This window comes from Urocitellus parryii, chromosome 5 (assembly GCF_045843805.1).
Source record: "Urocitellus parryii isolate mUroPar1 chromosome 5, mUroPar1.hap1, whole genome shotgun sequence".
NCBI classification, from domain to species: domain Eukaryota; kingdom Metazoa; phylum Chordata; class Mammalia; order Rodentia; family Sciuridae; genus Urocitellus; species Urocitellus parryii.
Genome location: NC_135535.1, coordinates 140,814,455 through 140,836,513, shown reverse-complemented (window position 1 = coordinate 140,836,513; position 22,059 = coordinate 140,814,455). Strand labels below are relative to the sequence as shown.

The window sequence follows — 22,059 nt, the reverse complement described above, 5'->3', positions numbered from 1 at the left end:
GGTGAATAGAGAGCCTACATCTTGGGAGCAAATCTTTACCCTTCACACATCAGATAGGGCACTAATCTCTAGGGTATATAAAGAACTCAAAAAGGTAAACACCAAAAAAATAAATAACCCAATGAATAAATGGGCCCAGGACCTTTAACAGACACTTCTCAGAAGATGATATACAATCAATCAACAAATATATGAAAAAGTGTTCATCATCACTAGCAATTAGAGAAATGCAAATCAAAACCACTCTAAGATTTCAACTCAGTCCTGTCAGAATGGCAGCCATTATGAAGAAAAAAACAACAATAAATGTTGGAGAGGATGTGGGGAAAAAGGTACACTCATACATTGCTGGTGGGACTGCAAATTGATGTAGCCAATATGAAAAAGCAGTATGGAGATTTCTTGGAAAACTAGGAATGGAACCACCATTTGACCCAGCTATTCCTCTCCTTGGTCTATACCCAAAGGACATAAAAATAGCATACTACAGGGACACAGCCACATCAATGTTTACAGCCTCACAATTCACAATAGCTAAACTGTGGAACCAACCTAGATACTCTTCAGTAGATGAATCGATAAAAAAATGTGACATATATACACAATGGAATATTACTCAGCAATAAAAGAATAAAATCATGGCATTTGCAGGTAAACGGATGGAGTTAGAGAAGATAATGCTAAGTGAAGTTAGGCAATCCCAAAAAAACAAATGCTGAATGTTTTCTCTAATATAAGAAGATGATTCATAGTAGGATAGAAAGAGGGAGCATGGGAGGAATAGACAAACTCTAGATAGGGCAGAAGGGTGAGAGGAGAAGGTAGCGAGCATGGGGTTAGAAATGATGATGGAATGTGATGATCATTATTATTCAAAGTACATGTATGAAGACACGGATTGGTGTGAATATTCTTATATACAATCAGAGATATAAAAAATTGTGCTCTATGTGTATAATAAGAATTATAAGGCATTCTGCTGTCATATATAAATAATTAATTAATAAAAGAAAAAAAATGGCAAGGCATTATTTAGTACTGAATAGGGAATAGAGTATACTTAGAGGAAGTGAAGTAAAGAAAGAACATTCAGGTCAACCATTACATGAAAAAATGAAGGATAAAACAAAGTTTTAAGATATGTCACATAGTAAATGAGAAATTAGTGGCAATATGTTATCTAGGACACTTTAAGTCTTGTCTTAGTAATAAAATTTAGACAAGAAGAAACATAGGAATTAGAATATATATATATATATATATATATATATATATATATATATATATATATATCAATGTCTGGTATAGTCACAATCTGCTAATTATGAAATTGCTCACTCAAAAACAAAATAAATTCTGGTTTAAAATTAATGATTTCATTCTCTTTAGGGAATTTTAAATTGATTTATTTGTATATTTCAATTCTTCTTGGCCAAATATTCTACCATTTCTAGGCCTCCAATCTCTCAATCTTATGACCATTACAATTTCTCAATATTGATAACAATTATGATCATAAAGCAAAGAATTTTAGCTTTGAAACTTTATTCTTTTTGAAAAATATTTGTTTACTTAAAACAATTATTGAGAATATTTCAGAGAAGGAAATGTAGATTTCAAAGAAAAAAGTTTCTTCAGGTGATTTAATCACTTATATAAAATTTTAGGGTCATATTATTAAGTGAACATGTTTAATAGGTTCCTGAAGTAGAAGTAATTATAAAATAATATTCTCATGATAGCATTTTTAAACTAAGAATTTAAACTGTATGCTTCATAGAGTTATAGCAAAATAATCCTTCTAACCTTTATAATCATGAATTTTAAGATAAGGTTTTAATGAACACAGACCATAAATTATTGGATTTTAAACAAAATGATACCAGAGATTTGCATGAACAAATATTTCAGGGTAAATTTGGAAGTTTTGTTTGTTTCTTTTTTTCATAAAAAGTCACCTCTCCCCACTCACCCTAGAATGGAGAAGAAAACACACTGTATTTTAGGTCCTTATGAATTTTTTTTTTCAAAATTTGATTTGACATTCTCACATTTTCCCCTTTAATAAATTTACTTTGTTAAAAATAGTTGAAAAAAAAACTATTAGTTAAATATAATTTTATAATTTAATATTATAAATATTTAAACATCTTTAAATAAGTACAGATAAAATCATGTTTTTTACATTTTTATAAACACTTTTATTTATTTGAAATTATTGCAAATTTTTGAAGTTGTCAAATTCCTTATGGGAACTTCACAGTTCTTCTTAAAATATTTTCAGTTTTGCTGAAACAGATTTACTTGAACATTTATTTATGTATGTTAGTTTTTTAAATTATTACATGTTACTTAATCTATTTAGAGTAATATCTTGTAGGAAAGTTCCCACATGAATATACCTTTCTTAAAAATAAATATTTACTTTATCTTTTTAAAATCATCATGTAATATTCTTTAATTCTAAACTAAACAATGTCCAACTAACCTAAGCTAAAAAAGCATTTTATGAAAATTTGCATAAATGTTGCTATGTGTTTATGAATATACTTTACCAATAAGTATTAGAATTAACTTTTAGGAATGTGCCCATGAATAACAAGAAATTCAGGCAATGATACCATAATCAATTCAGCATTTTTTTAAATAAACAGAAATTGTAGAGCCTCACACTGTGGTGCATGCCTGTAATCCTAATGGCCCAGGAGGTTGAGGCAGGAGGATCACAAGTTCAAAGTCAGCCTCAGCAATTTAGCAAGCCTCTAAGTAATTCACAAGACCCTGCCTCAAAATAAAATATTAAAAAAAAAGAGGGCTGGGGATGTTGCTCAGAGGTTAAATGCCCCTGGGTTCAATTCCTGTACCAAAAGAAAAAAGAAATTGAAGAGAGGATTCTGGGACAATAATGGAGAGTAGAAAGAACAAGAAATCTTTCTCCTCATCTAGACAATAACTGCACTGAGAGAACCTATTAAACATAACCATTTGAAACTGTGAGATCTACTGATGGCTTGCATATTCCAGGTGAGTTGCACTTAATTCTCGTCAATTCCAGCTCTTAGCACAGTAGCAGCCACCCATTCCGGACCCTCAGCCCCATGGTAGATAGCTATCCACATGCTTCAGAAACAGTCTTCACACTGTTTGAAGAGTCAGAGTGAATAAGAAAAGCTCTGTCTCACAAATACTGGAGATATGTGCTCTGATCATAGAGGTACAACAGGGAGATCTGGCCATTATGGTTATACCTCTCTGTATGATTACAAGACCCTCCTCTACCTGAAGTGACTTCCAGGTAATTTAAAATGCTCCTGCCTCTCTCCTTTTATTTTTCTTTTTCCCCTTTTGGGAGCCAACTATTGCATACTAGAAAGGCAACCATGTGTATGGGAGAAATTAAAAAGATACCACACATACCCAGGTTCCAGAAAGAGTAGGTTCAGAAAATAACTGAGATAATTAATCCCAGCTACTTGGGAGACTGAAGTGGGAGGATTCCAAGTTTGGGGACATCCTGTGAAACCGCTAAATACCATAAGAAAATAAATAAGTACATAGATAAGTAGATTAATTCTGAGAAGAGCTGAAGTCATAATACTTTACAGACTGAACCTCAGTGAAGAAATAATCTACAACAATAAAAAGAAACAAACAAAACCAAAAGACTACAAGAAACCCTGGGGAAGGAAAATAATCTGATTTTAGAATTTTCATATAATGATATTCCAACATCCAATTTTCAACAAGAAAATTGTGAAACATACCAAAATAGAAAAGCATGGCCTATACAAAGGGAAAAAAAAATTGAACAGAATCCCAACCAAAACTGTTCCTGAAAAAAGACCTGATGGATCTACTACATAATGTGATGTGAAAAGAAAGAGGGATGTGAAAAGAAAGGAGGATGTGGAGAAAGTTAAAAAAAATTTGAATAAAATGGAAATATAAATAGAAAACCTAAAAAGATAACAAAAAAGAATTTTAAAACAAATTTAAAAAAGAATTTTCAGAACAAATTCTAAAGGCTGAAATGAAAAAAAATCTCTGCAGAAATTCACAGGCAAATTTGAAGAGGCAAAGAATGAATCAGCAAATATAAAGGAGGCAAAAGAAATTATTAAGTCTGAAGTACAGGAAGAAAAGAAAAATATTTAAGATAAGTGAACAGAATGCAAGGAATATGTAGGTCAACCTCAAGCTGATAACCATATGCACTGTGGAAGTTCCAGAAGTATAAGAAAAATTAGAAAGGACAGAGAATATTAAAAAAATGGCTGGAAATTTTTTAATTTTTAATGAAAACATGAATATAATCACTGAAGAAACTCAGGAGTCTCTAAGTAGATGAACTCAAAGACACCGATCCAAGATAGATTATAATCAAATTATGTATGGAAAGCCACAGACAAAAGGGGACTTTGAATGCACCAAGATAGAGTTAACTGATTATATACAAGAGTTTCTCAATTAAAGTATAAACAGATATCTCTCATCAGAGACTCTGGAAGCCTGAAAGCAATGGATGTTCGAGCTGGGCAGGATGGGACAGAGTTTAAATTCTGTATCTGGTAAAACTGTCCTCCAAAAGTGACAGAAAAATTAAGATAATCTAATATAAAATATGAAAAAGTTTGTTACCAATGGACTTTCCCTTTAAGAAATGCCAAAAGGATTATCTCAGACTGGAGATAAAATACACTACACAGTAACTTGAAACCATATACCTAAATAAAACAGGTCAATGAAGTTAAATACATGGGAAATTATATCAGCTAATATTGTTGTAACAGCATAAACTCTTACTTTTTATTATATAATTTAAAAGAGTAACAATTATAATGTTCATCTGAAATACAGAATTATGGTAACTAGTTTTAGCCCACATTTTACCTATTGCATAATTTAAGAGATTAATGAGTAAAAAATTATTAATTTATGTTTTTGGAGATGGTGTGCAACTATGACATTTTTTATGATACCAATGAATGATGGGTGAGTGTGAAATTGTTAAAGGAGAATAATTTTTGTATGTTATAGAAGAGGATGCAAATTCATATTAGCATATTTTAACTTTATGATGTTAAATATAATCCCAGTGGCTATCACAAATAAAATAATTGTAATAATAGGCAAAAAAATAATTTAAAACTTTCACTATAAAATATCAATAAAAACACAAACAGAAGATAGTAAGAGAGTGATAAACCAAAAGCCTATTATGAGGCAAACAAATAAAAAAATGAGAGAAGTTTACCTTATCAGTATTCCTTTAAATATAAATGGATAATATTTAATTAAGAGACAAAAATGGATAAAAATATATAATCTAACTACAAGCTTTCTAATAGAGATTCATTTTAGATCCAAAGACAAATAGCTTGAAATTGGAGAGAAGAAAAAAGGAGTGTCCATAGAAATAGAAGCCACAAGAAAGGAGCATTAGTTATACTAATATTAGACAAAATATACTTTAAGTCCAAAACTTTTATAAAGGACAAAGGACATCAAACATCACATATTATTAATAAAAAATTATGATACAGCAAAATGATATAACAATTATAAGCCTAAGTACTGACCATTAAAATATATGAATTACTAGAGTACAGAATTTAAGAAAAACACGTTTATAACAATAGTTGGGGAGACTTCTACAAATAATGTGCTTATCTGTCTTTGGAATTTGTGGGATACCATCAAACAAGCAATTGCACCTTTGAAATGAGAAACTACATGTTTCTTTTTTAAGACAGAGATGAATTGTAAATGCCTCATAGGCAAAGTGTTGCCATTTCTCTAATACTGTTCTCTACTTTCTTCAAAAATGAATGGAAATACTTCTGGTTTGATTCCCAGAGATCATATGTCTCCGCTCAGATAATTTCTGAGAATACATACATTTAAACAATTGAATTTAAGTCATCTAATGTAAACTGGACAAAATAAATGATTATGCTTTCAGTTGCTCATGAAATGTGGAGAAAGCATTTTCTGCCCATGAGATATTTAACAAATATTAACAGATAGATATAAAAATCAAAAAGCTAAAATATAAAATGAAAAAGATCTTTTTGTGATGACATATGAAAACACCTTCTCTTTTCCTTTCTGTCATAAACTGCAAAATTGTTTTTGTATTTGTAATATTACACTCTATCCTTAAATGACCATTAAGCTAAAAGGAAAGAGTGTTAAAAATAGTTCACTAAATTATTGAAAATAAACAGTTCTTATTTTCTTACAGAGTTAAACATTTACTATTTATAAAATTAGTGATTCCACTTCAAACTGTTTACTCAGGGACATGAAAATTTTATTGTTTTCATTGCTACAGAATAGCATAACACTGTACCTATTTGCAAGCTAGAATTCACAGGACTTGGTGACTAATCAACTGAAGGAATGAGAAATAATAACTTAGAAAACTAAGTTGTTTTTTTTTCTTGCATATCATTTCCTGAGAAGTTAAATACCAGAAAACATGCCATCTTCAAGCTTTGCTCCTTTTCATCTTCCATATCATGCCATATTAACACCATTCTGTGCTATAGATCACTGAACCTTATTTCCTCCGGTCTAACTGAAACATTGTAGTGTTAAATCATCATATACCTTTTCCTCATTCACAACCTCCTCTAGCTCCTGCAAACACAATTGTATTCTTGTTCTCTAAGTTGGACTCTTTTAGCATCATGATGCAAAAGAAAATGTTCATTCTGCATTACATATCACCAGGGAAAACACTATAATACTACCTTACACTTATTAGAATGACTGTTATCCAAAAGATGAGTAATAATGAGTGTTGGTGAGAATGTGAAGAAAAAGAAACACTGGTGCATTGTTGGTGGGAATGTAAATTAGTACAACTAAATGGAAAACAGTATGGTAGTTCCTCATAAGCCTAAAATTAGAATGACATTATAATTCAGCAATTCTGTTTCTGGGTAGCTATCTAAAGGGTCTGAAATCAATCTGTCAAAGAGACATCTGCCCTCTTGTGTTCATTCATTGTAGCATTATTCACAATAGCTGACAATGTAAGTGTCCATCTGCTGATAAATAGATAAAGAAAATGTGGCACATGTATTTAATGTAGGTATGTATGTATATATAATAATGTAATACTACTGACATTAAAAGAGTAAGAAATTCTGTTTGTAACAATAGGGATGGACCTAGAAAACATAATACTAAATAAAATAAATCAGAATATACTTTTAAAATGTATGATGATTTTTTTTCAGTCATGAACTCAACTTAAATAGCAGCAAAATGTATCTTTCATTCATAAATGTATAAATAACTTTCAGAGACAAATAAACCTACTGCTAAAATTGATTACCTTAAAATTTCTGATTAATACATAGATGAAGAAAACACTAAGAATTTCTGTACAACTTTATAAATAAAATGAAGGAGTATGATTTTTTTATATATATACATTTATTATGACCTTTTTGATAGAAGCTGGTTTATTTATTTTATATTTATTTGTTTACACAGATGAAAAATTATCTGAGGCATAACTTTCATTTTAGGATGACATCATTTGTATGAAGAAACAAAATTTATATATACTTTTTTGAAAAAAGAATGTGCTCTATTGCTTTGAAAGGAACTTTTTGCCAAAATGATCAATTACTAATGATGTCTTCACCTCTTTAATTATCTCTATGGGTTAGATGTCATACTTTTGTGTATATTTGTTAAATTTGGACTAAACAACATTATTATTTTTTTAATTTTATAATTGTGAAATGTTAGGAATGGAAGAGATCCTAAAAACAAAGTTCAAACTCTGTGTTTTATAGAAAGGGTAGAAGTTAAGAAAGACAATGTTCCTAGAGAAGGGCTAGCCCCATCCTAGCACTTTAAACTTCCCACAGATCAGCATTTCTCCAGTGTGCAGTCTTTTCAGTGGATTCACCTGGTCCTTGGAGCAGCTTTTTCTGTTCCATATAGGAACAGGCTAACCACTGAGATTCCTAAATAAAGTAATTGAGATAGAGAAATTTTCATTTTGGGTGCATATAATAAATTCACTTAAATAAGTGGCCCGGTCATTGCTTTATTGGACTTGAAATATTATATAAATTACATTACTCAAAATAGAATTATTTTATCAACATTTGGTAATGCTAACATGGGTGACATTGGCTAAATTAAATATGAATTCTTTTATATCAGTAATTTTACATTGGCAACATTATGTTTTTGGCTTTGGTATTCAGATATGCACATACATTTCTGTGTTTTTGTGTGTTCGCTCTGTGTGAAAATGTATACACCATAATTATTTTATAAAACTCTCCAAAGAGCTCTAAAATTTATTCATAAAAAGAATAACTATATATTATGGAATCTAAAGGCTTCTCTAGTCAATTAATATAATCATACACAATTTATAATCTAATTGATGTGATCTTTTGAATTTTGAATATTACTGATTTATACAAAAATAAAAAAAGCATTTGTATAAATGTGTCTCTGGATACACTTCAACACTGACAAAAAAATAAATAAAATAAAAGGCAGGTACATCATTTAGTTCTCTATTGTGAACTTACAAGTATTTCTATTCATTATATTATCATTTAGATCCATATGAATAGAAAAGTATCATAATTTCTCTTAGGAATCAGAATGAATACATTTTAAACATCTTAAGTATCTTGTACTTTTAAACTAGTTTCTAATAATTTAAAAAATTAACTTGTAGGTTACATTAAGTATATGGTATAAAAGATAGGACAATTATAAAATATTTTTAATTAAAATAAATTTTTATGATTTGAAAAGATACTTTAATGTAGATGAATATACATTGTTTTCTTTTATTATGACTTTATGTAAGACATGCTATTCTAAACCAATAATGCTAATCTGTGTCTTTATTTTATAACCATACTAGTTTATGAAGATAAATGTATATTCAAATTTTCTGCTACCACAGAAATATCTAAATGACTTGGTTGAGCACAGAATGTATATTCTGAGGATACGTCTATGATTTAAAACACAAAAGTTGCCGCAAGCTGCCCGGCCCCGGGCCGGCTGAGTCCCGCTCCTGCTGCCGAGCACTGCCTGCGGCACCCCTGCTGAGCGATCCCCTGCTGAGCTATCAGTGCACGCTGGCTTGCAATCTTACAGCCCGGTTGGGCACAAAAACACAAGCCAGTCAAACTGAGACAAAGTTTTATTTAGAGAGAGGCCGTGTGCGTCCCCTAACAGGTGGGTCCGCCACGTGTGTGTCTACCTGAGCCGGGGGGGGGGGGGGGGGGGGGGGGGGGGGGGGGGGGGTTTCCACTTCCCCCGGAACACCCTCCTACCATCCTTTTCCAACCAATGGGAACTCTCCCATTACAAGAGTGACATGAGTAACCTGAGTCCTGAAATTGGGCCCAGCTAGACAGCATGAGTCCAATTACCATATGAATGTGAATTGCTGGCTGGCAGTCAAATAAAATCCAAAGGTGCCTGTATCAATATTTTTGCTGTGGCTCCTAACAAAAAGTGATCAATTTTGGTGTTTAATACTAAATTACATATATTTTCAGCTAGTAGAATTATAAGTTCACAAAACATTTGAGAAAATGATCAGTAAGGATATTCTCTTGGTAGAATTAATTATTAATTAATTATTAATTTGGTTTATCAGCTTGGTATTTTTAAAATTTAATTAGCATAATATAAATTGATTTTAAAAATTGTGAAAATGAGTTAACTGACATTATCTTTAAATCATTAATTTAAATGGTCTATGTTAATTTACTAATATCTTATTTTAAAAATCTAAAAAATCTATCCTTAAAAAAGGGCCTTAATATGCTATACCACTTGGAACCATATTGAAGCACATTGTTACCGTCTTTAGGACCCAATCTACAAAAATTCATATCCCATGTTTTACAGTTAACCAATCTATAATAATTTTTATAGATTCAAAAAATAGAGTCAAGGGGCTGGAGATGTGGCTCAGCGGTAGCGCGCTCGCCTGGCATGCTTGCGGCCCGGGTTCGATCCTCAGCACCACATACCAACAAAGATGTTGTGTCCGCCGAGAACTAAAAAAAAAATAAATATTAAAAAAATTCTCTCTTCTCTCTCTCTCTCTCTCCTCTCACTCTCTCTTTAAAAAAAAAAAATAGAGTCAATAGTTCTAAAGAACAGCCAAGAAATAGTATTTGGTTTAAATTGATTACCCAAGTAAATCTAATGCAAGTGCTATCTTCAGACTTTTCAATAAATATATAAGCTGTAAGTATACTTATGTTTATGATTTTACATTTCTAGAATGCATACATTTATTTTTTTACATTTTCAGTAAAATTCTTAACTCATGGAGAGATGTGCCAAAATGTCCATAAATATCAGACCCTATTGGCCCCAAATTTCATGATGTTGTTACTTAATTCTTCAGTTTTCTTAGTGATCTAGTCCTCTTGTACATTACCCAACGACAGGACACAGTCTTTGAAGGAGGATAGAGAACAATCTGAAAACATACAGCTTTTTAGTATCAAGAATGAGACTCTAAAAGAATAGGATGAGAACAGGGTAGATTAGATTGATTGGGAAGTACAGATAGTCTGCCCTATAGGAAGATCAGGTAGTTTGAAAAAAAGCCAGCAAACTGCTAAGGTGATTCTCAGAATTTTAATGTCTTGTTCACCTCCCTGCAAACTGGAAACCACTTCAACTGTACAACACACATTTCTTACCCTGGTTTCAACTCTAACCTAACTTTTAAAGAAATAATATTTGTTAAAATATGTTTTGTTATAAAAGTCATGTAGCTTTCTTGGGAAAAATATAAATGTTAGAGGGGGGACAATAAAATATCTGCAATTCATCTAGTCATAAACATTTGAACTTGTTTACACATATATTCACAACACATGTGTATGTTTGTATGTGTGCGTGTCTTAAATGAAGAACCTGCAAATGATAATTGTACAGATTTATACATTCACATATTGAGCACACCTATGTATCTACTAATTATTCTAATAAACAGAAATTAATCAGAACTCCAGAAGCCCAGACTTTTGATTATACTAGTCCTTATTCTATCTTCTTCCCCGAAGACCCCTGTCTTGACTTCTTTCACCATGTAGAGATTATACCTGGTTTTGAAATTTATATAAATGGAATTATATAATTTAAATGGAGAATATAGTTTATATTCAGTCTTCTCTGACTTTTTTCATTTCACTTTATTTTCATAAAATTTATCCAAATGATTACTCGAAGTAGTTCATTCATTCTTACTACCGTGGATTATGACATTGCTTGAATAAAACTTACTATATAAACATTTATTATTGATGGAATTTTGGGTGGTTTCCAGATTTTGTATTTATGATGCTGTTCTGACCATCTTTATATGTGTCTTTAAATAAAATTTTTATTGAATTTTAAATATGTATAAATCATAAAGAGTAGCTATATGAATTTTTAATGGACATGCCCATGGACATACAAGATAAAGAAATAATCCATTACTAATACCCAATACTTCCCTGCTATGCCCGGTGATTTTTTAATAACTGCTGAACATTTTATATGTTATAAATATAGAGGTTTAGAATAAACCATGTTGCTAAAAAGAGGTCTTTCTTAGGTTTCTGTTAAAATAGAGACAGCTCAGCTTAGTCTATTCAGAGAGGTATAAGTCTCACTGAAGCCTGATATAATCATCATATAATCATCATGCATCAGAACTTCATCAAATATTTATCATTACCACCCTTCTTGGCAGCAAGAAAATCCAGTTTTTGACCCCTCAGCCCATGGATACTACAAATCCTCTTCAAATTCATTCACCTTTAGTTGTTTTATCTATACTCAGCTTTTTAGTCTAGCTTTAGATCAGTTACAGATTGGTAGAAATTGTGTCTGTAGTTTTTAAACAAAAGATGAACAAATCTCTGATGACTGTTTTACCTGCTTTTTCTCCCTACATTTTGTTTATATGTTATTAAATATTTTATACTGCAGCATAATGGACTTTTGACTTTTTAATTTAGACTTTGTCCTTAGCCTTCTGTGAACTACCCCACACTGTGGTAGAGATAGGTAGAGGCCAAGTGCTGAACTCAGGATTTGATTAGACAGCAGTTTCCAGCTCAAGCCACACATGACAAAGTAAACTTGATTGTGCCCAAGTCATTGACCAACATAATATTTTGTGGTTGTAAGGTGAAACATTTACCTTTAAACTAGGTAGCACATACTAATCCTCACCTTCCCATAGGCTATATGATTATAGAGGAATAATTCCACAACAGTACATGGTACTCAAATTCTTGATTTAGATATAAATCATGACAATAACTAAGGTGATATATAGTGATAGTATTAGCATGCTTGAGAACATCTCCTTGTATATCACTTTATTTTGTAATGTCTTAGGTTTTATTTTTAAACAGTGAAAATTATGTGATTAAAACCATAGGAATGGTACTTTCAGGGATAAAGAGCTACATATGTGTATATATACTTGCCACTCATAAAATGTGAACAAGATAAAGGTAAAATCATTTCCTGAAAAGTAAGCCTCCAGGAAATACTTGACATTTTCAAGATGTTTGCCCTTTAATATCATCATTTGCTTTTTCCATCAGGTTTTGAGATGTCTGAAAACTTCAGGCTGAGGCTGCTGCTTCCTGACTAGGAATAGGAATCAGACGCTTTTCAAATAGAGAAATGCCGGGATGGCAACTTAGCTCAATGTAAAATAAAAATAGCTCCTCTCACTTTCAATCATCTTTTTTTTTTCCCTTAAGACCTCAACTGCCACAGTAAACGTGGTAGTGACAGATGTCAATGACAATGCTCCAGTGTTTGATCCATATCTGCCTAGAAACTTATCTGTGGTGGAGGAGGAAGTCAATGCCTTTGTGGGTCAAGTAAGGGTAAGTGGAATAATTATGTATATATCTTAAATGTGTTTCTAAAAAAATGCATGGTTTCTTACACTTTAATTTTGGAAAAGAGATGAAGCTAATGTAATCTGTTACATGACTTTGCTGGATACTCTACAAGTTTTTTTTTTTTTTTTAAATCTTATCCTATTCATCTAGATTTAACTTATTAAGCATGTAGATTGCATTTTATGATTGTTGTGTAATTTAACATTGACTAATGTAAGATTATTCTTAATATATTTCTATTTTTTGGACATAAGATATTTTTAGAGAACTGTATAATTAGGTTCAGATAGAAATATTCAAAGCATAAAATACATAAATTTACATGTGAATTGACTTGAGCATGTAAACAAATATTTAGTATTGATTAAAGGTCCTGTATTTCATACATGTTCTTTGGCCAGCACTCTCAAGACTCACTTCTAGGCTGTTCTCCAGGAAATATAATTTAGATATGAAGGGCCCCTGAGAACTTTGTGTTGGAAATGTGATGTCCAATGTAGCAATGGTTAGAGATGACAATCATTAGACTATGAGATTTGTAACCTCAAGTGTGTATTGATCCATTGGATGAATTAATTTGAATGGACCACTAGGTGGTAACTATAGGTGGTGGGGTGTGACTAAAGGAAGAAAATCACTAAGGGTGTGATTTATGCACCTTGGATTATATTGTCCATGGAGCCTTTTGCTTTCTGTCTGTTTCCTGGACAGCCTAAGCTGATCAGATTTCTTCCTCCATGGCCTTCCACCATGATATTTTGCCTTACCTCCATCTCAGAGCAATGGAATCAGCTGACTATGGACTAAGCCTCTAAGTCATGATTCCAAAATAAAATTTTCATGAAGAGCATATTATGAAGAGATTTTTTAGTGGAGCAAACTATGTGCATCTTGTGCCAGGAATAGAGAGAGAGGAAGAGGCTGAGTTCCTACATTAAGTGTAGTTTTTTCCTATTAGAGCCTCTTTAAAGTTTTACCACCTCTCAATAGTGCCACGCTCAGGACCAATCCTTTACCACATGAACCTTTGGAGGGCATTCATCTAAACCAAACCATTATTGGAGAAAAGAATCCTCCTGTAAGAAAATGTGAGCCACCTGGTTGTCTAAATTCCAGCTTTCAGGGTCCTGCTTATTCCCTGTTCATGCCCTGACTTTTGAACAGGATTATTGGTGCTTTGAAGCAAGCCATTTCTATAATTCAGACCTGGTTTTATATCCAGTCTTCTGCAATAGCAAAGGAGAAATTTTTCTTTAGACTTTGTTGTGTTCTGGGATTTTGTCTAGTTTGATCCTATCCCTTATCATATAAAAACTAGGAACTCCACAGACATTATCATTATCTTTGTCATTATCAAAGCCTGTAGAGATTGTATAAAACATACATCCTCTTCATTTGTATGCCACCCTAATTCACAGCAGGGGAGAATCTGGGTCATTGTGACATTACAATCTCCTGGTGGTTCTTTTGGTTTCCTGGCCCTGGAAGGATTTAACTCCACAAACCCAACAGAAGGATCCACTTCCCTTGCCATATCTCTGATGTCAAATGTCTTACCACAAGGAAAAAAAAATAGAGACAAAAGATTCAGGTGTATATAATCTTATTTAGAAATTCAGGTAGCGCTAAAGGAGAGATAAGGGATATATGCAATAAAAGGAAAAGGAGCAGCATCCAATAAAGGGATTACCTTTAAATCAGTTATTACTAGAAGAACTAGAGTTTGGTATCAAAGGGTATATAAGAAAAGGTATAAACTTGTACATAAGAATTATTTATCCTGACTAGTGATGGAAATGGAAAGTTCATACACTAAATCATGAGAGTGCATGGCTGCAGATGCTTGGGGTGAAGTGGCAATGTTTTGGCCTTTCTTCATCACCAGTAAGTAGGCAAATACTGACATAATACTGATAGAAGGAGGCAAATTCTGAGGTATGTTAGGCTACAGATGCTAGCAGGTGAAAGTTGGCTAGAGTATTCAAATGTTCTGAGGATAGCATTGGACACTGAAAATTTCTCCCATACCAAACTAAGAAGGTGACACATTCTTTACTTTTTTTTTTCTTTCTTATTTTTGGTGCTGGGTATTGAACTCAGGGATGCTTAATACTGAGCCACATCCCCAGCCCTTTTATTATATTTTGTTTAGAGATAGGGTCTTGTTAAATTGCTTAGGGCCTCACTAAATTGCATGGCTAGCTTTGAACTCACAATCCTCCTGCCTCAGCCTCCCTAGCTGCAGGAATTAGGCCTGTGTCAGGAAGCCTGGCTCTAAAGTGATAAATTCTTCATTTGGTACATATGCAGAAATCATAGAAAGTGATAAATGCTGAAATTTGTTCATAAAGGATGAATACTGGTAAGAGTGAAGTTGGGAGGGATTGGTTACTATCAAGGCAAAGGTAATTCTGTAAGAAAAGGCAATTGTGTAAGTAAAGGCAAGAGCAATGAAAGCAAACCATATCATAAGACATGCCTTATCATAAATATTTCCCTAAGCCACATTACAGAAGATGCTGGGGTTCCCATGAAGAATCTGAGGTATGACAACATAGTTTTCTGAATAGCTTATAGTGGAAGATCCTAAATTTCGAAAGGGTAAAAGTACAAGCATATGAGTCCTGAACTAATCATACTGGTGATTAAATTACATTGTGGTTTTTATTTTACAATATCATATTTTGAGAACAAATTCTTTTAATTGTATATATCAACTACAGGTATTGAAATAATTTGTGAAAATTGACTTTCTTATTTTCTTAATACTTGGAATTGAGGTAAAACCATATGAAGTATACAATTAAAATGCATGAGTAGACATCAATACAATTATTATTTCTAGTTTAATTTTCATTTTTCTTGTTTCTGCCACTTTTCCTGATGATTCTTTGTTCCTGAAAATTTCTCCTTCTTGCCTTGTTTTTCAATTTGATGAGAAATAGCTTCTGTAATTTATTTTAGTTTTAAAACTTGAAATATGAATGTAAACACTCATAATTTAATACAGTATAGTTGTCCTGTTCTTTAGGCAAAAATGTGTTTTCATAAAACTAAAATGATTTCAAAAGTTCAAAGGAAGAGAAAAATATGCAAAGGAGCCTACATCCAACTGATTCTGCAGTTTTGGAGAAGTCGTAATGCTCTTGGAATGGAATTTTGATGCATCATAATGGTCTCCTGTTGCTATCTAATGATAATTATATAATACATTAATTTTGCTAAATGACTCATGCTACACTTATAAAATTTAATTTTAATTGTCAACAAAAACTATTAAGACCCACTTAAAGCCAAGTTACGTATGGTTAATTACTCTACTGAATTTGAGTTATTGGTTTGTGTTTATGTTCTAATGATATGTTAATATGAATAATCTAATATTTGTATTCCAAAGCTGAAGGAACTTTTTATCTACTTTTTTAAAGGTAGTGTCATAGTTATTACTACAACCATATTAACAAGAAGTACTTCTGAAGCAATATTTATAGATTATATGTAGCAAAAAAAGTGTTGTTCAGCATAGGTAAAAATAGAATCCAAACCAACAAATATAGATCTTACTACTCACAAGGTATAATATAACACCTTCAGAATCGAAAATCTTATTAATATTGTCAAAGTACTTGTGGTAGCAGGAGAGTAAGTGGGAAATGATGTGAGCAGAATCAACCTAATAAACACAGTAATAATATATTGTTTTAAGTGTCAAATGGGTAATATAAATCATTTCCTAGAAGAACTCAGAGCTGTTACATTGAACTGAGGTGGCCAGGTCAAGATTGATGGGAAAATCATCCCATCATCCCAATTCCTTTTGACCTATTAGTAATATTTTAGGTTTGGAAAAAAGTAAAAGAAAATTAAGATATCAGGCAAAATGAGAAGATATAAGATACAATGAAAATGAAGAGGCATTTAGAAGATACTCAGTCAACAGCCAACAATAATGGAAGATTTAAAACAATTTGCATCAATGGGTCCTAGTGAAATAGTGATAGATAACAGAATCTGTCATTTTGCTATTTTGTTTTGGATCCTTCACAGAATCTCACAGGAGATAGGGTATGCATGTCCTGACTGGATCACAAGCAAGCCCATGGTTTATATTCAGAAATGGTCCCAGATAAAAGATGATACTAGATACTAGCTACTGTAGCACTTTGATGACCCCACATCCCTCAGTCAACAGATAGCAGCAAAAGACCCTAAATATTTCTGTGAAGTCATAGGCTGTTAAATCTACAACCTGGACCTTAGGTTCCTTGGAGCTCTGCTAAAAGGACCCAATATTTTCTGCTCTGTGAAATGTACAGCAGAGTATGGTGAAACCTCTGTGATGGGCCATTGAGCCTTCAGATGGATAGACTCTAAAGAAAGCACTCTTCCCCTGTTAGATTCACCAGATTTCTCATTTTACCTCCTGCCCCTTATTATTCCTTATACTTTTGATGAAAATACTGTTGTTTTGATTCATCCTTGCACTAAATCATGTTGTTTTGTGACTCCAGATCCAGCCCTATAATACATAGACCTTGATCAACAGGTTAAATCTCAAGCTCTGGAATCATACTGAGTTAGATTAAGTTATCAAAATGATTATTGTTTTTGTGAATAAGTAATGCAGCCTCTCTGGGACTGGACTTCTTTATCAACAAATTGAGGTAGAATAGAATTTTGAATTTAGATAACAGAATTTCCTGTAGTGACTGGAAGGATTAATACACACATGTCATGTAGGTAACATTGAACATAAAGGAGAATGAGATTGCCTTTGCTTGAGTACATGTTCCACTCTAGGAGCTTCAGGTGCATTTCTTTGTGTGGATAGGCACAGTGGAGGATTGGGGAGGGGAGTGGAAGGAGGAAGGTTTGAGCTCATACAAAATGTGTCTAGGCTTCATAGTAGCATTTCATGGAGAAATTTCTTAAGTGCCGGAATTCTTCAGAATAAGTACTAACTTCATCTCTGTTTTTCAAAATAATCTTGGGCATAAGTGCATGCACAAATGCATCAGAGAAGGCCTACTTGGGAACAAGTATGTTTAAATAAGGTTCTTAGCATGGTATGAAGTATAGAGTAAGGCACTTCCCAACAAACTTCCCATTAAAGACTTGTAGCAATTCTCATGTTAAATTGACTTTTTTTAGCCATAGGTTACAAACAGTGAGCCCTGAATCAACAAAATATTTTCCCAGTTCTCAAATAAAAGACGCTGAATTTTATTTAACCTGAAAAGCAAATGCATTCCCAGTGTGAGATCTGCACGCTAAATCTTAGCTGTGATGTAGTAGTAGTGATCCAATTCTAAACCCTTAAGGCAATTTTAAAATCATTAGTAATCTGCAGTGTTTAGAAGGGCAGTGATGGTGTCATTTAAAAAAGAAATTGATGTTTCCTTCAGCTATACAATTCAGTATTAAACAAAATAAATCTAAACCTCAACAGTCTGTCTCTGATTAATATAATTGTTGTCTCCCTGTGTGGGGTTCTAAAAATGAAATGAAGGTGGACAGCTTTACGGCATTTTCTTTATTTTTTGTAGCTCAGCATGACATGCAACAGTGCCTAAAACTATAATACTTCTTTTTTAAGTGGGCCACAAGTGGGGAATTTTATGGGCTCTCTTGTCAAGTCAAACAATATAATGCAAACACAGAAACTCAGCTGGGTAAAGAAAAAAACCCACACAATTTGAAAAATTGGTGGTGTCTGTTTTAATACTGCTGCCTGAAAATATTTTTAAATGGACATTGATAATTTGTGAAGTTTGATCTTTTATATATTATCAGTTTATAAATAGGTTTAAAAATTTTGTTAGTGTATTTTTGTAATAATTATTTATAGCCTCCCTGTCACCAATTTTAGCAATAATACCAACTATTTGTGTATGTGTGTATGTATGTATAGTCATAGATGTATAGTTCTAGATATACAATGAATAACACCCATCCCTAAACTCAAGATCACTAATGGCCTCTTTATTGTGAAACATTATTTTCATCTAAATAGTTTCATTGCTCTATTTGAAATGGATCACTCTCCTTCTTGTGATCCATTTCAAATAGAGTGATCCATTTCAAATCTGTGCTTAATTCTGGTTTTTATGTTTAAACGTGTCTGATAGTTTCTGCCTTCATTTATCTATTTGCTCCATAAATTTTGGCTTTTGGAAGTATCTTCTGGATTGCCCTTGTGACTCTGTGCATTCCTCTGGGAAGTCCTACTCATGTTAAATCCCACAGATATGATTACATTGAGATGCTGATATTTCCCATATCTGTACCTTAAGCCCCTCTGCTTCTTTAAGCTACAATCTCACATAGACATTTACCTGTAAAATAAATCCACTTGAATACCCTACAGGCATCTCTATTTCAACAGGTTTAAGATTGAACTCTTATTTTCACCCTCCCCAGGAAGGCTTCCTCCTCCTCAATTCTGCATCTCAATTAATCATGCCCCAAGCCAGGTGCACTGGAACTATCTGAGTTTCCTCTTTCTTCCTTTACCTCCATAAATAGTCAGTCACCAATATTGATCACTTTACGTGTTACCAATCATTCTCCCCTTCTCCCCTTTTTTCTCATAATACCCTCCATCAGGCTCTTATTATTTTTCTTGAACAGTTGCTATGGCTCTTGGGTGGTTATCATGAAACAAGTCTTGATTCCTCGTGAGTATCTTCAATATAAGTGCTGGCATGATGTCTTTAACAAACTGTTTATCTCCAGAAGACGGCCCTTTTCCTCATTCAGTACACAAGACACATCTTTCACCACCCACTATTGCTTCGAGAACATTATCTCCAGTCATCCAAACTTGTATCTTAACAGATTTACCACTCAAGTAATATTGGTCCTCAAAGCTCTCCCCAGGTCTTTGTTCATGCCCCTGCTTTAATTTCTTCTTTCTGCCTATTTTTTTAGATAACTTATCCTTGAAAATCCTAGTCATACATAATCTCTTCCATAAAACTTTCCCTTACCCATAGTACCACATTTCATGCTATGCACATTTTTTGATGGTACTAAGTTATATTCATGTTATCTATTTGTTTCAAACTTCTTAAAGGCAGAAACTCTTCTATATGGATCATAGAAACCTCATTATGTATCCTAGTGTTTCACTCTTGAAAGGAAGCTAACTTAAATTATCTTTAATGGACTAAACTAATCTAAAAGCAAAGTTTCATAGTGACAATTCATAAACTTTGTGGAAGTAGTGTGTTAACATCTAAATGCACATAACTGACATACTGCACAAGTGCACCCATAAGTAAATAAGTTCCATGACAAATACAGTAGAAGTTTTAATATTGGATATATATCTACTTCTAGAACTTAGCATGTATAATATATATATGTATATATATAGCATTGATTTAAAGAAAGTGTTAATGCAAAGAAAAAAATAAAATTTAGAGTTGGTAGAGAACAAAATAATATATCTATTTGTTCATCCTTGGACAGGGCCATAATAATGATTTTCCCAGGTATAAAGATTATGTAGAAGAAAAGTGTAAAACACCTACTAACAATCTGTTTGCTCATGTATTTGAAATCATATTTTCTATTTTAAATACATACTCTACTTAAATTATTTAACATTTGTTGAAGAAGAAATATCAACCTGTTTTTACCTCACATTGTCCTCTTCCATTCGCGTTGCTGTATATTTTTATACAACATTACATATTTATGAGATCACACTTTATACAAATTGCACTTCTGTTTTATAGACTTATGAAAATTTATGGCCTATTCACTTTAGTTGTATTCACTTTCCTTCTCTACAAATGCAGTAGCTCACCACAATTACTTGCATTGACTTTACTGCCTAACTGGGGAAAATCATTGGGAAGCAATCTTTGGTTTAATAAGAAGGAGTTCAATTATTTCTGAAGGCTTCTATTAAGACCAGCTCCTATCTTGTAAGTGTTAAGAACAATATGTAATCCACAGAAGGTGATATAAGCATAAATCACAGCATTACAATTATTAAAATACAAACATGAATGTGAATAGAATATGTATGGGTACATGATGCTTCTTCAGGAGAACTAGCCTGCTTCTCAGACACACTCACTCTGCTCCACTGTAGTTAATTGTTATGCTACTTCCTTGTTTTCTTTCATGGATTTACAACCCAAATAAGCATCAATAAACAATATAGTTTAGTTGTGTCTGTTTTGTGAAATGTATATAAAAATAATGAAAACTTATATGTGTTTTAGTATCTGACATCTTTCATTCATCTTTATCTTGTTATGATTTATCCAAATATCTGCCTGTTTATTAATTCATGCTATTATTGTACATGACTATGCCATAGTTCATTTTTATACTCCACTGATAAGTATTTGAGTGGTCTGCAGTTTGAGAATGCTACCTGCAAGGCAGTTATGAATACTTATGGGTTATTTCTTTTCACATGCATGTGACTGAGTTTCTATGTTATGAATATGTGTAGATCTAATTTTATTTGTATTGCCAAATTGTTTTTCATATGAACTGTGTCAAGAACTGCATGCAAGAGCAAGTAGTGACCCACATTTACATTAATTACACAGCCCATCTAAATGTGGAAGAATTGTTTGTGTTCTCCATCTGTTTTATTGAATTACTACTCTATTTAGCATACTATTTTAATTACACTGATTTTACATTAAGACTTGTTATGCGATAGAATATGTTCTCACCCTTTCTACAAGTTATTTTTAGTTTGTATCAACACTTTTCTGTATCCTTTCTGAACCTATGGCTCCTTTCTGGGACTATGATTGATTGACCTGAATATCCAACAATCAACCATAAATGTAGATTTAGTGGGATTCTTACTTTGTCCCCTTAGTGAAAGCATCACTCCTGCCTGAACTTCTGTTTGCAGCAGAGTCCAAATTTGAAAGGACAGGAAGTATCTCTTCCCCAAAGAGTCCATCAGGATAATGTTAAGAGCAGAGTTGCTTTTCTTGAGGCCATAATTATCGTTTATATCTGTTTTCCTTATGGAGAGCATATCACTATGTAATGGCCACTGCTTCCTGTAATAAGTCAATGTAGATTTTTATTCTCTCCAAGTCTTAGGCTACCTGCAGTTTTCATTCAGGCAATAAAATTA

General features: G+C 32.6%; 1 protein-coding gene across 1 annotated transcript in view; it reads left to right on the top strand.

Annotated features, from left to right (window-relative positions):
- The window catches only part of LOC144255071 (protocadherin-15-like), a 452,955-nt gene that overhangs the window by 250,195 nt on the left and 180,701 nt on the right, over positions 1–22,059 (top strand). Inside the window, 1 exon segment of the mRNA XM_077799103.1 lies at positions 12,792–12,920. Within this exon segment, the coding sequence (XP_077655229.1) occupies positions 12,792–12,920 (129 nt within the window).